The 16,448-nt window shown below is 43.8% G+C and overlaps 1 protein-coding gene across 1 annotated transcript in view; it reads left to right on the top strand.

Moving 5' to 3' along the window:
* MYBPC3 (myosin binding protein C3) overlaps positions 1-16,448 on the top strand; it is a 217,473-nt gene that overhangs the window by 93,091 nt on the left and 107,934 nt on the right. Inside the window, exons 9-10 of the mRNA XM_068260679.1 lie at positions 9,520-9,686; positions 13,548-13,680. Coding sequence (XP_068116780.1) covers positions 9,520-9,686; positions 13,548-13,680 — 300 coding nt within the window. The remainder of the gene's footprint in view (positions 1-9,519; positions 9,687-13,547; positions 13,681-16,448) is intronic.

Genomic DNA, 16,448 nt, shown 5'->3' with positions numbered 1-16,448 from the left:
AGGTCTTAACAGAAAATTGAAACCAAGAGCCCTTTCCATTGACTGCATTTTGATCTGAAAATGTTGTTCTGCTTTAGCCATAGGACCCCATAACTTGGTCCCGAAATGTCACTCTACGGATCGAGTCCCAAACAATATGGGCGAGAGTAGTAGTTGTGTGTGTGTGTGTGTGTGTGTGTGTGTGTGTGTGTGTGTGTGTGTACCATAAGACAATCCCATGTCAGCAGGCTATTTGTAGAGTACGAAAATGGTTTGGAAAGCATTGACTATTGATTTGTTTTCATGATAGTTTAGCTTCAGAGGTGTTCTCAAGCATATGAATAGGAATGCTTGGGCAACCAGTGTGTTCATGTTTATGCCTGAAGTTGGACATATACAAAACAAGTATGCATTAAAATAGTGAAAAGTCAATACATATACATCTCAAAAGCACACAAAGGACCAGCAATACTCTGGATAAGGTGATCATGGGCTACAATTCACTAAGGTCATACTTGTGGTAATAAGGCTTATCCCCACACATGAATCAGTATTTTAAGTGTTAAGATGCGCATACAGTAGAAGATGTATGGGTAGATTGACCAAGAGACAGGTCTCTCTCTGATTTCATGCTGAAATCGATCCGGAATCAGCCTTGTGATGCTGCATCCACTGCCCGATGCTGTCCCCCCAATGCTCAATTTTCCCCCCAGTGCACTATACATTATCTGTCTGTGTCCGCCATTGGCTCCAGGCGCCACTTGCACGCCACGTGAACCACGTGGGTTTCATGTATAGGGCGGTGCTCGGAGCCAGCAGGTAATGTATACTGCACTGGACACTGGGGGGCACATCATGGGGGACAGCGTCAGGGGTTTTTATTGCTCATCTTGATATCACTTGCCGTTACCGCCATGCACCTGACCAACCACGATGGTCCAGCATCTTGCAGCATGTCCGATCGACATGCTCAGCCTGAAATTGGTTGCATCGTCGCTGGGATACACTTGGTGGCACAGATTTTTATCCAATTTGATAGTAATTATCGAATCAGATGGTCAGTCGACTGCCAAGTCGCTAGATGTATGGGTACCTTTAATTCACTGAAGAAGCTTGCCTCATTAACATGTAGTGATAAGCTTTCACAGTGAGATTGCTGTCTTATCACTCCACTCCTTAAGTTATCACCACTGTAGTTATTCTCAAATGCAGTAGATAGAGAGGGGAGGGGCACATGCAGGCACCCCTGCTGCCAGGACTATTACAGCTAACCTGTGTAGGACAGCCACGGAAGGAGACAGCTCAGAATGCTTTACTTTGCAGTCTCTAGTAACAGCTCAGGCCAGGTGATAATTCCTCCAACACTTGTTATCACTTGCATTCCTCTCTGTGAAGTAACATCTTGGCCCATATGCAATTAACTTTTTCTCCTGAGTTTTCTCCTAGGAGGTCATTTTTCATTTTTGATTTAGATTAACTTTTCAGCACTTTGCAATAGAAAAAGTACCACAAAGTAGGTGAAAAAGTACTATCAAAATTATGTTTAGTAATTTTTTTTGCCTGCTGGTAATTTATATGGAATTTTATTGACAAGTTGGAAAATACCACATAGGATAAATACTCAAGTGAAAAAGTTTATGGCCTCCTGTCTTTAAATTCTGCCTTTATTTTAAGGATTGAAATCTCAGCTTTAAAAATCACTCCTTAACTTAAGGACAGAATCCTTATATTAAGGTTTAACTGAGGTAAATTATTTAGTGAATACTAAATGCTTTATCACCATAGTGATTATCACCATGGTGATAACAGTAAAACAGCACAGAACCATTATGAAAAACAGGAGATGGGCTTAGTGAATTGTAGCCATGTCTTCATGAGTGGGATCAGTTATTTACAGGCATTAATACCCCCGGTTAGAGTTTTTATTGTCTTCTAAAGCTCTTGAGTTCTCTGCAAATCCAGCATAAGCCACATCCTCTTTCCAGTTATTTAATACATTATTTTGTATTAGAAGCTAACATTGCAGCAGAGTTATTTGTAACTATGTACAGTGAGTGACCCCCTGTGATGTCACTGCGCTGAGTGACCTGCCTGCTCTCTCCTGTGGCCAGTAAGTAGAAAGACTGTTGTAGGTCTCGCAATGCAGCTGCTTGAGCTTTGGAAAGAGTGACACGTCTTTAAGGAGGTGACAGCTGATCGCAAATGAGTAACAGGATAGTGTGCATCATAGCCTCAAGAAAGAGCTGTGTTGCTATATTAAAACATCCTTGACTGCTTTTTAAATATCTCTCATCACCAGGAAGACCAAGTGGGAATACGACAGGAACCAATGTGGAGAGAGCAAGTCATTATGGGTAAAAACAGGTGTGGCTTTTTCAGGTCGATTTTACGCCTCTATTTTTTGCATTGCGGTGGGAGGCAATGCTCCTGCCACATCCCATCACAATGTAAGAAATGACATATGAGTGCGCTGACAGGGTCATATGTATAGCGCTGGCCCTGCTCAGTGACGTACTCCCGGCTGGGCAGGAAGTACATCACTGCGATTCCACTTGGTCTGCACATGTGCAACAAGAGAGACGCACTGCGCTTCGTCATTTACACGTAGTGTGTCGCCTATAGACTTCCATTACCCCAAGCACTGTGCGTTAAGCACGATGCTTGCAGTAACACACTATTGCCCTTGTGTCGGATCAGATACTTCTGGTGCACGGCAAAGAACCGCAGTAAGTTTGAAAGTCTCCATAGACTTTCTTTGCTTTTGCAGCAATATAGGGTAACGGAACGCAGGTTTACCCTTCTAGTATAAAAGCCCCTAAGGACAACTGGAGTTAGAGTGATATGGAGGCTGCCATATTTATTCCCTTTTAAGCAATACCAGTTGCCTGGCTGTCCCACTGATCCTCTGACTCTAATTCTTTCAGCCATATCCCCGAACAAGCATGCAGCAGATCAGATGTTTCTGACATTATTGTCAGAACTGACAAGATTAGCTGCATGCTTGTTTCTGGTGTGATTCAGACACCACTGCAGCCAAATAGATCAGCAGGTCTGCCGGGCAACTGGCATTGCTTAAAAGGAAATAAACATGGCAGCCTCCACAAACCTCTCATTAAAGATTTTTCTTTAAGCCTAGGGCTAGTTGTAGAGGGTTATCCTAAAGCCACACAGGCAATCTTCAACCCTCAATCACATGATTAAAATCTCTTGTGTTTATTTGCTTTGCTTGTGCCATATGGGATAACATGTAAAGTGCTACAGAGATGTCCTGCTCAGTGATTAAGTGCAAGATCTCCTGCACTCCCGACCCGTCGACAGTTGGTCTTAACATATCCATCCTGCACAATCAACTGATTTCAGGCAGAAATTGCTTGATCGTGAATCGTTGTGGCATCAATTTCTAGCAGATTCAATTAAATAATTGAATCCGCCAGATATTGATAGGGAAAATCGGTAAGTGTATGGCCAACTTAAGGCTTGGTACACTTAAAACTCGGCTGAGGCAGCCAACAACAACCGCCTCTGCTAACTATCCAGCATGTGTGCGGCAACCCCAGGCCCCCCTCAACCGCTCTGCCAGCTATCCAACCTGGGACATTGCTTTGGCCTAGCTACAGCTGAGAGCATTGTTTACCCTGCCCCCCACCTGACATCACAAACACCCCCCCCCCCATATAACAACATACAGGTTCTAGCCTACAGACTAGCGACATGTCCGTCCGGCTGAATGGGAGGATGAGGGAATCCTCCCGAGGCTTCCTCCCGAGTTGAATACCCCACAGGGGCACTTTTTTCACTTTGTTTACTTTAATGGTGCCTGGCCCACCATCCACACCCGCACATGATCACTTCCTGGCTGTCTTAGTGGTAAATTCAAAAAAGGCAGTCCACAGCACAGGGGTTGGAAAATCTTCAAAGACAGTCTTCCAATACTCTATTGGTCAATCAATCCATAAAAGAAAATACATGCCCACAACCAATGAACAGAGAATTGCTTACCAAATCTACAAAGGGCAGGGCAGAAGTGCCAGAACTGTACACTTGTCAGGCAGCTCAGCTTCCAGTCTGCTGGCCACAAGTGCCTTTTGGCTGCAGTTTCATTCAAGAAAACGCATTTTGCCAAATCTTAGCACAGCTCAGTTGTGACTCTACAGGGGGTCTCTTTTCCAAGGTCTGGGCCGATGCATGGGAGCAGCTGACAGGCAGTGAATTCACCACCTTCAGCCTCCTCCTCCCATACCCACTACGCGTTCTTGTCTGACAACCAGGGTTTTTGAGCAACAAGCGTTTGTTTCCGCGTTCTCGTGACGTGAGTACAGACGCGATTGCGCAAACAACGTTTGGCAACGTGCAGTGACAATCTTCTTCACTAAATACTAAAGTGCTTTATACCAAAATAAAAAAGCACACTTTGGCTCAGATTCTGCTATGACTGATGTACAGGATGTTTTGTGAAGCCCATATTGTGACAATGACTCTACAGCGTCACCTGCTGGTACACAAATAGGCTGCATTCCCATGTGTATGATTTTGCCAAACTACCAACATCCTGTACATCAGCAGAAGCTTATTTATAGCACAGCAATATCTGTAGATGCAGAGCATGTGTTTGTTCTACGCTCATACGCTAGTTTCTTATGTATTAGCAGTTCTGTAGCTGAGACAGCAGTAACTAGGGGAAAAGTGTTTATTTTGTCTCTGACCACACAGCAAAATGTATATGAGCAGCAGGAAATATGCCACACCAAGAAATTTACACTTGCAAGGCCAGTCACTGGTCTGGACTTTTTCTCCCTAATATGGCTCAAAATGTATGGACAGCCTTAGGCCCCATTCATATAACGAATGCATTGTAAAGTCCAGACCCAGTTTTACCTAACAGGAGCCTATAGACACAGATGGCCTGGCATCTTAAGGTGGCCGCTAATGATACAATTTACTGAACGATAGTTTACAAATGATTATTTGTATGAACGTGCAAAAATGATCGTTTGGGACCACTAGTGGACAAAACTCTCCTAACCAATCCGATCAGATTAATGAACTTCATCCGAATTTTGGTTCGTTCCCGTCAATCTGATCGGATTGGTTAGGAGATTTTGGTCCATTAGTGGTCCCAAACAATCGTTTACAATCGTTCATAAGAAGAATCGTTCATAATGGATCGTTAGGCAAATAGTATCATTAGTGGCCACCTTTATAATCTGATCGGATTGGTTAGGAGATTTTGGTCCATTAGTGGTCCCAAACAATCGTTTACGATCGTTCATAAGAAGAATCGTTCATAATGGATTGTTAGGCAAATAGTATCATTAGTGGCCACCTTTATACTTTGCTCTCCATAAAGCTACATACCCACACCAAACTGCACCGCAAGTGTGCTGGCTGGCCCAGCTGTCACTTCTCCCTTGCCTAACATAGGTACATTTTGTGGGCACCCTCTACAAAAGAAACAGCTCTTCTTATGACTTTTTAAAATGCTGTCACAGCTACAGGATTAGGTGATAACCAGTCACATCGCTTGAGTGTAGCACAAGAACTTCAGAGGTTTGTCTTGCATCACTTGCTTGGGTAGCAGTTTTGCACCAAACTTTTCATTGCGCTGTTTGTATTTCCTTGCATGCTGGTTTGCTGCTTGATCTGTATATTGTGTTTGCATTTCTTCCTCCCCGTTGGCCTGGTCTCGGCCAGTGAATGTGATTTTGGTGTTTGCTCTGCACTGATGTGTCTTGCTCTCTCTTGGCCCCGGTGACGTGGGTGCTGTCTTCCGATGCATGCTTTTTCTCAACACTTCTTTGCAAGTCCAGCAGTTTCCTGCGCTCTACACATCGGTAAGACCCGAAGTATACAATGGTCTTCCCATACGGTCACAGAATGGTTTCTAATGTTCTGCATCTGCTGTGAATGTGCGTTATTTCTTCTCGCCTCGGACGTGTGGTAAACAAGGACGTCCTATGCTTAGCTGCCAACTAAGAAACAAACTGGAAGAATGAAATGTATGTCTCAGCTGCATAAACTTTTCACTACATATGGAAGCCATGTGACCCTTTACAGAAAAATTCCTCTTTGCTAAAATAAAAAAAATAAATAAAAAAAAATTATATATATATATATATATATATATATATATATATATATATATATATATATATATATATATATATATATATATATATATATATATATATATATATATATATATATATATACATACATACATATACAGTATTAGGTCTACAATGATACTAAAAACACAAAAATGCATAAATATTTTTTTTAAGTTTAAAAGAAAGGTGGTGGTAGCTTTTACCTTACATAAGACTGCTTGTAGTAATTTTCAAACGCTTTTACTGGCTATACTGTAAACCAAAAAGACAGACAACTCGTTTTGTGGAATCTGACTGCTTCTTCGGGCCAATAGACTGTGTTTCACAGAAAAGCAGTAGACAGCATGAGCATCTTTCCAATACTGTGTATATTAGTACTACACAATCTATTATGGGGCTGATTCCCCAAATTTCCCAAATTATCTCACCTTACTTATTAGCCGAGGGATTATGCCTCCATGGGCCTGATGCACTAAACTGCGGGAAGATAGCCATGCACAGGCAGGATGGCTGTTTTTGTATATATAACAGCCAAATGGCTGTTTTTGGGGGTATATGTATATATATATATATATATATATATATATATATATATATATATAACTAAAAAGCATCCATGAAAGCAGAAGTAATTAATGCAAAGTTCCTACAAATTGTACAGAACTAGCCTGACAGGATTTCATTTTATGAACAAAAATAGAATTTTGCGTTAAACATATTTCTCCTGGTAAGGGGGTTACTATCATCAACCTATAAGAACGCCAATATGTGATCTAAAGGAGTGTTTATTATTGTGTACAGCAGCAGCCAATCAGATTCTCCTTCTAGTGTTCCTTTGCATGTTGGGAAAAGTAAAGTGAGAATCCAATTGGTTGATAACGAAAATCCCAACTTTTTATGACTTGTGTCCACCATGTCAAACACAAGAAACAACTATCAAACAATAACACCTTATAAGGTAACAATTATAAACTTTACTACTGGTTAACCCATTAGCAGCTTCAATAGAGTTATCTCATTTGAGATAAGTGCACTACTTCTGACTTCAGTTGGCAGAACTTGCTGTACTGCAAATCCTTGGAATGCTTTAAAGAGAACCCGAGGTGTGTTTAAAGAATGTTATCTGCATACAGAGGCTGGATCTGCCTATACAGCCCAGCCTCTGTTGCAATCCCAAACCCCACTAAGGTCCCCCTGCACTCTGCAATCCCTCATAAATCACAGCCGTGCTCTGAGGCTGTGTTTACATCTGTAGTGTCAGTCTCAGCTGCTCCCCCGCCTCCTGCATAGCTCCGGTCCCTGCCCCCGTCCCTTCCCTCCAATCAGCAGGGAGGGAAGGGATGCAGGCGGGGACTGGAGTTCTGCAGGAGGCGGGGAGAGCAGCAGACTGACACTATAGAGATAAACACAGCCAGCTCTGACAAGCTGTTTGTCAGCAGCGTGGCTGTGATTTATGAGGGATTGCAGAGTGCAGGGGGAGCTTAGGGGGGTTTGGGATAGCAACAGAGGCTGGGCTGTATAGGCAGATCCAGCCTCTGTATGCAGATAATACTCTTCAAACCCACCTCGGGTTCTCTTTAATATCGCTCTGCTAGCAGAAAATATAGAAACTGAAGTCAGAAGTCCTCTGTTATTGTCTCACATTGCCCACTAGTGACAAGTGGCCATAAATCCACAATATATCAGTACTAACTAGAAGCAAAGGAAATGTAACAAATAAGAAGTAAAAAAAATTGCTAAAATAAATTAGCCTGGAGCAGTTTCAAGCCTCTAAACAAAGGGCTACTGCAAAGAAACTTCATTGAGTCAAATGACAGTACTGAGAAAATATAGGCCCTCTACCATTAACCAGCTGAGCGGTCTGGACGAGCTCAGCTCGTCCAACACCGCCAGCGGCTGCCGCTCAGGCCCTGCTGGGCCGATTTTAATGAAATAAAAAGCAGCACACGCAGCCGGCACTTTGCCAGCCGCGTGTGCTGCCTGATCGCCGCCGCTCTGCGGCGATTCGCCGCGAGCAGCGGCGAAAGAGGGTCCCCCCAGCCGCCTGACCCCAGCGTAGCCGGAACAAAAAGTTCCGGCCAGCGCTAAGGGCTGGATCGGAGGCGGCTGACGTCAGGACGTCGGCTGACGTCGATGACGTCACTCCGCTCGTCGCTATGGCGACGATATAAGCAAAACAAGGAAGGCCGCTCATTGCGGCCTTCCTTGTTTATTCTGGGCGCCGGAGGCGATCGGAAGATCGCCTCCGGAGCGCCCTCTAGTGGGCTTTCATGCAGCCAACTTTCAGTTGGCTGCATGAAATAGTTTTTTTTTTATTTAAAAAAAACCCTCCCGCAGCCACCCTGGCGATTTAATCACAACGCCAGGGTGGTTAAACTTCAACGCATTAATCATTGTTCCATGTAGTAGTCCAGTTAATCCATTTACTCTCAATGAATACAGAGATATAAAGAGAACAGTCAATCTGAACGACATTAACAGAGTGAGATGTTAAAGAGATCCCTTGACTACAAAGTTTAACCTGTTCCTACAAAACAGGATTTGCTGTTCTTAACAGGATGAAGTCCTATGAGATTAGTTTCAGCGGTAAGCACATGTGGTGGATGCAGTTTACTATGTAATGTAGACAGAAGCTGGGTATCAGTTCTGTTCTGAGCAGAAGTCGCAGTGTTATAGCTTATTACTACAACCTGTTTCTATTTACAGGACCTTACTACTCTTACTAATAAACTGCAGCTCCATTTCACTGTAAATGAGTTCTGAACAGAAGCCAAGATCTTTTCATAAGTACACAGCTCATGGCGTGAGCCAAGGGATTCACATTAATCCTAGTGCAGGGGCTGCAGAGGTCCGTGTGAATTACGTTAGAACCTGGCATAAGTATTCAGTACCCCCCATGGACGCCTTCACGTTGCAACCTGAAATAAACACTTTGACAGACTAAATATAAATATTTTTGTACAGAAAGACTAAATACATCAAAGCCCCCAGTATCCGGTATAGGCCGGGATCGGCTGATGCTGGAAACATGTGCTTGCTGGTTGCTTGAGCAACTGAATGAAAAGGCACAATCCCATCCCCTCCCTCCTCCTCCATGGTTGGCTCCCGGATTTCCACCTGAGCAGCATTGGGTCACGTGACACGCTGGGAGCCATGCACGGATGCCGGAAAGCCGCTAGGTGCTTCAGGAAGGTTAGAAGACGCCATTCTTGGCCCAGTCTTGCATTTTTGTCTCCAGTCTCAGGTCTCCTGTAGATTGAGACCTATAGGAAAATCCAAGGGGGCTGAATATTTATGCAAGGTATTATTTACGACCTCCCTTTGAAGCTTCGGGTTCATTTAGTTGTCAGGTATTGCACTTTTATTCCTCTGGCCTTTGTGGTAGGCTAGGGGGGTCACCATGGTTGTGTACTAACTCCTCCCCTTCTGACAGCAATGAGGTGAAGCAGGATACTGCGCCTGATGTGGATGTCTGGGAGATCCTTAAAGGTGCCCCGCCCTCTGAATACGAGAAGATTGCCTTCCAGTACGGCATCACTGATCTGCGCGGACTTCTAAAACGCCTCAAGAAGATGAAGAAGGAGGAAAAGAAGAGTGAAGGTGAGGGGGTCTACCAATAATAATTCTATATAAAAAAAAATCTAATGGAAAAAAAATAATAATTTACTTTTCAACAGCGAAGGAACATGTTAAAACCTAATTTGGTTTACAGTAGAATCTTAATATAGTAAACTCTGATATTGTATAACTCTGGCTATAGTAGTCCCCAGGTCCTGACCATGCACCTGTGTAAATATGCCATTTACGACCAACCCTAATGTACCAAACTTTTGATAGAGTAAACTACTTGGTCAGTTCTCTTGAAGTTTACTATAAGGGGATTATACTGTATTACCTTTTCTCCATGACTCTGCTTTGGATATTTTTCGCTCCCTCGCTTCCTGTACTTAGGCATCAATAGCTTAACCACTTGCCGACCGCGCACTCATACCGCGCGTCGGCAAAGTGGCAGCTGCAGGACCAGCGACGCAGTTCTGCGTTGCCGGCTGCAGGCTAATTAATCAGGAAGCAGCCGCTCGCGCGAGCGGCTGCTTCCTGTCAATTCACGGCGGGGGGCTCCGTGAATAGCCTGCGGGCCGCCGATCGCGGCTCGCAGGCTAAATCTAAACACAAGCGGAAATAATCCGCTTTGTTTACATTCGTACAACGCTGCTAACAGTAGCAGCGTTGTACCAGATCATCGATCCCCGGCCAATCAGCGGCCGGGGATCGCTGTCACATGACAGGCAGGAGCCTGTTAGAGGCTGCACAGGACAGATCCGTTCCTGTGCAGTCTCAGATCTCCGGGGCAGAGAGGGAGAGGGGGAATCCTGCGGTGGAGGGGGGTTTGAGGTGCCCCCCGCCAGCCACACGCAGGCAGGAGCGATCAGACCCTCCCAGCACATCATCCCCCTAGTGGGGAAAAAAGGGGGGCGATCTGGTCGCTCTGCCTGCACCCTGATCTGTGCTGGGGGCTGCACAGCCCACCCAGCACAGATCAGCTAAAACAGCGCTGGTCCTTAAGGGTGGGTAAAGGGTGGGTCCTCAAGTGGTTAAAGAGGAACTTTTAATCCAGGATTGAACTTCATCCCAATCAGTAGCCAATCCCACTAGAAATATATACATTTTCTCGAATAGATCACCAGGGACAGCTGTATGGTTGATATTGTGGTGACACACCTCTCACAGTGTGTTGTCAGGGCCATGGCCCTGACAGTTTCCTCTCTGTGAACCTTGTTGCATTGTGAAGCAGAGGGACACCAAGAGCCCCATTAGTGTAATGCGTCTTTGGGACAACAAAATATATGAGAAGTTAAAATAATACTTACAAACCAGGGTTACCAATAGGCAACCACTGTATAGGCAGGTGGGGAGAACAATCCTGACCCCACTCAGGAATAAAAGTCGCTCTCTGTAGACAGGAACATAGGGTAACAACCCTCCTCCCGGTGTGGACTCAATATAGTGTACAAGATACAGAGGCGCCAAAAGAATAAAAGGTAATTAAATGAACTTAAAAAACCAACTGGTTAAACAGAGGAGGCAGCGGTGGTCTTACCCCCTCCAAACAGACACAGGCAAGGACTGCGATTCAGACAGTCAACAATTTATTCGGAACGCCAAAAAACAATGCAACGCGTTTCGTGGGCCATACATCCCGCTTCCTGAGGCAAAATACAGTAGGAGTCACAGCATTTGTATTATATCAGCGAGCTCGGTGCCTCTGATGATGACAGAGGCGCCGAGCTCGCTGATATAATACAGATGCTGTGACTCCTACTGTATTTTGCCTCAGGAAGCGGGATGTATGGCCCGCGAAACGCGTTGCATTGTTTTTTGGCGTTCCGAATAAATTGTTGACTGTCTGAATCGCAGTCCTTGCCTGTGTCTGTTTGGAGGGGGTAAGACCACCGCTGCCTCCTCTGTTTAACCAGTTGGTTTTTAAGTTCATTTAATTACCTTTTATTCTTTTGGCGCCTCTGTATCTTGTACACTTGTTGCATTGTGGGAAATAACAGCTGTTTACAAATGTCAAGCAAGCATCATCTCCCTCTGTGCATAGATAACAACCTTTAGCCTATCACATTGTTAGTAGGTGTGTTTATAGATAATGGCATTTGGTGCGGTCTGTTTTTCTTCTTGTCCGCCAGTAGTAAAGATGACGACCTGCAGGCTTAAGATGGATCAAACAACGTAAACAAATTGCTTGGCAAAAATCAATAATTTCTTGATTTATCTTCTTTTTTTAACTTCTCACTTTGGAATGTATTGATTTATTTTTCTCCCCCTACTACTTTTGGTGAAGTTCCTCTTTAAATTTGAATACTTGTTTCCCTGGGACCAGGAAATGATGGACACCAACACAATAACTGATGATGTGCTAGCAGTGCATCCACTGTCCACTGGGAAAATGTGTAGTGTGACATGGTAGTGCATTAGACATATGTGAACAGGTATAGACCTGTTCACATACCTGTTCACATATGTCTAATGCGCTACCATGTCACACTACACATTTTCCCAGTGGACAGTGGATGCACTGCTAGCACATCATCAGTTATTGTGTTGGTGTCCATCATTTCCTGGTCCCAGGGAAACAAGTATTCATATTTAAAGAGGCCTAGAAACATCACAGGAGGCTATAGGCTAGACCATGAACCTACAAACCCCCTCTGAACCGGCTGGCCCAGCTGTCACTTCTCCCTTACTTCCTTGCCCATCAATCATAGGCAGCCACAGGAGCATCAGGTAGCCAGAGGTGGAGGCAGGAAATTTGGGCGCATGAGGCAGGTGGACAAAAAGGGCGCCGCCATTCACTCCCATAATAAATATCGTTTAACGGGCGCCCAATAGGAAAAAAGGGCGCCGCCATTCACTCCCATAATAAATATCGTTTAATGGGCGCCCAACAGGAAAAAAGGGCGCCGGAGAAAAATAACGTTTTACAAGCGGCGCCCGGAGACTTTTAATGTTGTATAACTGCTTCTCATGATTACACATTAAAAATAATGTTTAAAAAATTATAAATCATTAAATAAACGAAAAACAGTACAATATTTTTTTAAAACATTATTTTTAAACGAAAAACAGCACAATATTTTTTTAAAACATTATTTTTAAACGAAAAACAGCACAATATTTTTTTAAAAACGTTATTAATGCTTATCACAGTGGGATCTTAGGTTTAGGCACCACCAGGGGGGTCTTAGCTTTAGGCACCACCAGGGGGGTCTTAGGTTTAGGCACCACCAGGGGGGTCTAGGGGTTAGGGGTAGGTACAGGGAGGGTTCTGTGTGAGAGTAGGGTTAGGTATAGTTTTAGTAAAATTCTTATTAATCTTTTATAAAACGTTATTATACATTTCACTTTTTAAACAGGGAAGATTAACGTTTTTACAATTCCCGATTTCATACACATTATTTAATGATTTATAACTTTATAAAACATTATTTTTAAATGAAATATAGCACAATTTTTTTAAACGTTATTCATGCTTATCGTTTAAAACCCTGTGCCCTTTTTTCCCCGACACCCTTTTTTAACGTACGCGCCAGAGGTACCCTCAGTATTAAGTAGCTTGTGGTGCCCCTGACTGAAGGGAGATCTCATTAGTGGAATGCTGAGAGCTGTATGAATAGCCTCTCATTTACGCTCTGTTCAGTACTCTGTGGGGAGGGAGGCAATAGGGCAAGGGAGTGAGCCGCCTTTGCATCATCAGGTGCCTGAAGGCATGTGCCTACAGTGCCTTATGGTAAATCTGGGTCTAGGAAAAAGCATGGATCCATCATGCTTGTCCATTGTCTACTGCAGTATGACACACGAGTATATGTGAATGACCTGTATTTGTTCCAGTGGCAGGAATTTTTGCACTTCCAGTCAGGGTTGTTGTCTAAACAAAGCCATCTCTCTATGATCCACTAGCTTTCCTGAAGAAGCTGGACCCAGCCTACCAAGTGGATAAGGGTGGGAAAATAAAGCTTGTGGTAGAAGTAGCCAATCCCGATGCAGAAGTCAAATGGCTGAAGAACGGCCAGGAGATCCGAGTCTCTGGAAGGTGAGTTGAGGTGACAGCCGAGTGTGCAGGAAACAGAATGATGCCAAGCTTTGTGCAATTCATGTGGACCTTTTCATGGAAAATGTAACACCTTCTTAGTTTAGTAATATACACAGAACCGATTATACTATACAGTGGGATGCAACAATTTGGGCAACCTTGTTAATCGTCATGATTTTCCTGTATAAATCATTGGTTGATGCGATAAAAAATGTCAGCACAATCATATAGGGGACACACACAGTGATATTTGAGAAGTGAAATTAAGTTTATTGGATTTACAGAAAGTGTGCAATAATTGTTTAAATAAAATTAGGCAGGTGCATAAATGTGGTCACTGTTGTCATTTTATTGATTCCAAAACCTTTAGAACTAGTTATTGGAGCTAACAACCAATGATTTATACAGGAAAATAATGATAATGAACAAGGTTGCCCAAACTTTCGCATCCCACTGTAAGTCATTTCTTGGTCATGTTAACGTGATTTAGCATGTACAGAATGATATACCTGTGGTCCATATCAATGAACTATATCATGTCTCCCAAAATCTCAGATCAACAGAATCTAATAACTTGGACACCCCTATTCACCACCGAAAAGGTGCAAATTTGTTCTTGCGAGAAGACGCAATACCGATACACCTTACCGGCACTGCATTCTAATAAGTAGCATGCCAACAGTTCCCATGTACTTCTAGAAAACAGCATGTTTTATTGAAGCAGGCAATTTGGGCACCACTAACGCTGGAAGTATTGGCGCCGCTATAATACCGGCACCTAAATTATGGATCAATGCAGATATTTCTATAGGCGCCGCCCGAGAACGTATGTTTTTGTTTTTCTTTCTTGCGGCAGGGAGCGGTTTGGCGTCAGGCAGGTAGTGCATGTGGGGGGGTGGGGGTTTAGGATTAGGCGTCAGGCAGGTTGTTTGTGCGGGGTAGAGGACTAGGGTTAGGCGTCAGGCAGGAAGTTTGTGGGGTAAGGTGTATGGTTAGGCTTCAGGCATGTAGTTGGTGCATGGGGGGGGATTAGGTAGTTCCTGTGGAGGGGGTGGGGGTTTAGGGGTAGGCATCTGGCAGGTAATTTGTGCGGGGGGGGGAATTAGGGTTAGGCATCAGGCAGGTAGTTCCTGTGGGGGAAGGTTTATGGTTAGGCATCATGCAGATGGTTTGGGCACGGTTTAGGGTTAGGTGTCAGGCAGGTAGTTCCTGTGGGGGTTTAGGGATAGACGTCAGGCAGGTAGTTTGTGTGGGGGGGATTAGGGTTAGGCGTCAGGCAGGGAGTTGGTGCAGGGGGGGAGTTAGGCGTCAGGCAGATACAATAGTTTGTGGGAGGGTTAGGTGTCAGGCAGGTAGTTTGTGTGTGTGCAGGGGGGTGGGTTAGGGTTAGGTGTCAGGCAGGTAGTTTGTGCGGCTGGGTGGGGAATAGGATTAGGCATTTGGTAGGTAGTTTGTGTGTGTGTGTGTGTGGGGGGGGGGGGGGTTAGGCGTCAGGCAGGTAGTTTGTGTTTGTGTGGGGGGGGGGGTTAAGGTTAGGCTTTAGGCAGGTAGTTTGTAGGGGAAGGTTAATGGTTAGACGTCAGGCAGGTAGTTTGTGTGTGGGGGGGGGGTTAGGCGTCAGGCAGGTAGTTTGTGTGTGGGTTGGGTTAGGGTTGGGCATCAGGTAGGTAGTTTGTGCGGGGTGGGTGGGGATTAGGGTTAGGCATCAGGTAGGTAGTTTGTGCGGGGTGGGTGGGGATTAGGGTTAGGCATCAGGCAGGTAGTTTGTGGGGAAAGGTTTATGGTTAGGCGTCAGTCAGGTAGTTGGTGCAAGGGGGGGGTGTTTAGGTTTAGGCGTCAGGCAGATTGTTTGGGGGTCAGTGGGGGGGGGTTGGGGTTTAGGGTTAGGTGTCATGCAGGTAGTTTGTGCGGGGAGGGGGGGCTAGGGTTAGGTGATGGCAGGAGGGTTCTGTGTGAGAGTAGGCTTAGATTTAGCCATAGTAAAATATCAGTATTTAACCACTTAAGCCCGAAGGGTTGTTTATTTTTTGCATCTGAGCACCTTTCACCTCCCATTCATTTTCCAATAACTTTATCACTACTCATCACAATAAATTGGTCTATATCTTGTTTTCTTTCTTGGTCTATATCTTGCTTTCTTTGGGTGATACATTTTGCTAAGAATTTTTTTATTCTAAATCCATTTTAACAGAAATATTAAGAAAGAAATGGAAAAAAAATCATTATTTCTCAGTTTTTGGCCATTATAGTTTGAAATTAATACATGCTACCATAATTAAAACCTATGTACTTTATTTGCCTATTTGTCCTGCTTATTACACCATTTCAATTATGTCCCTATCACAATGTATGGCAACGATATTTTATTTGGAAATAAAGGTGCATTTTTTTAATTTGCGTCCATCACTATTTACAAGCCCATAATTTTAAATATGCATGTCAAATAAGTATATTAATATAATTTTTTAAAAGTTCAGACCCTTAGGTAACTATGTATGTTTTTTTTTTGTAATTTTTTTTTTGTTTGGTATTAAAAATTGTATGTGGGTAATTTGTGGTGTGAGAGGTAAACAGCTAATTATAAATATAAAAATTGTATTTATTTATTAAAAAAAAGGCATACGTGTGTAGTTTTAGTATTTGGCCACAAGATGGCCACAGTGAAAAAGTCCTGGAAGCATGATCGTACGCTTCCAGGAAGAAGAATGAAGATGGGGAACTTTTTGAAACTCAGAAAAAACGCAGCGTCTGATGAGACGGTGATGGCT

The sequence above is a fragment of the Hyperolius riggenbachi genome, chromosome 11 (assembly GCF_040937935.1).
Source record: "Hyperolius riggenbachi isolate aHypRig1 chromosome 11, aHypRig1.pri, whole genome shotgun sequence".
Taxonomy (NCBI): Eukaryota; Metazoa; Chordata; class Amphibia; order Anura; family Hyperoliidae; genus Hyperolius; species Hyperolius riggenbachi.
The sequence above is the reverse complement of the archived record's forward strand: the minus strand, read 5'-3'. Positions and strand labels throughout refer to the sequence as shown.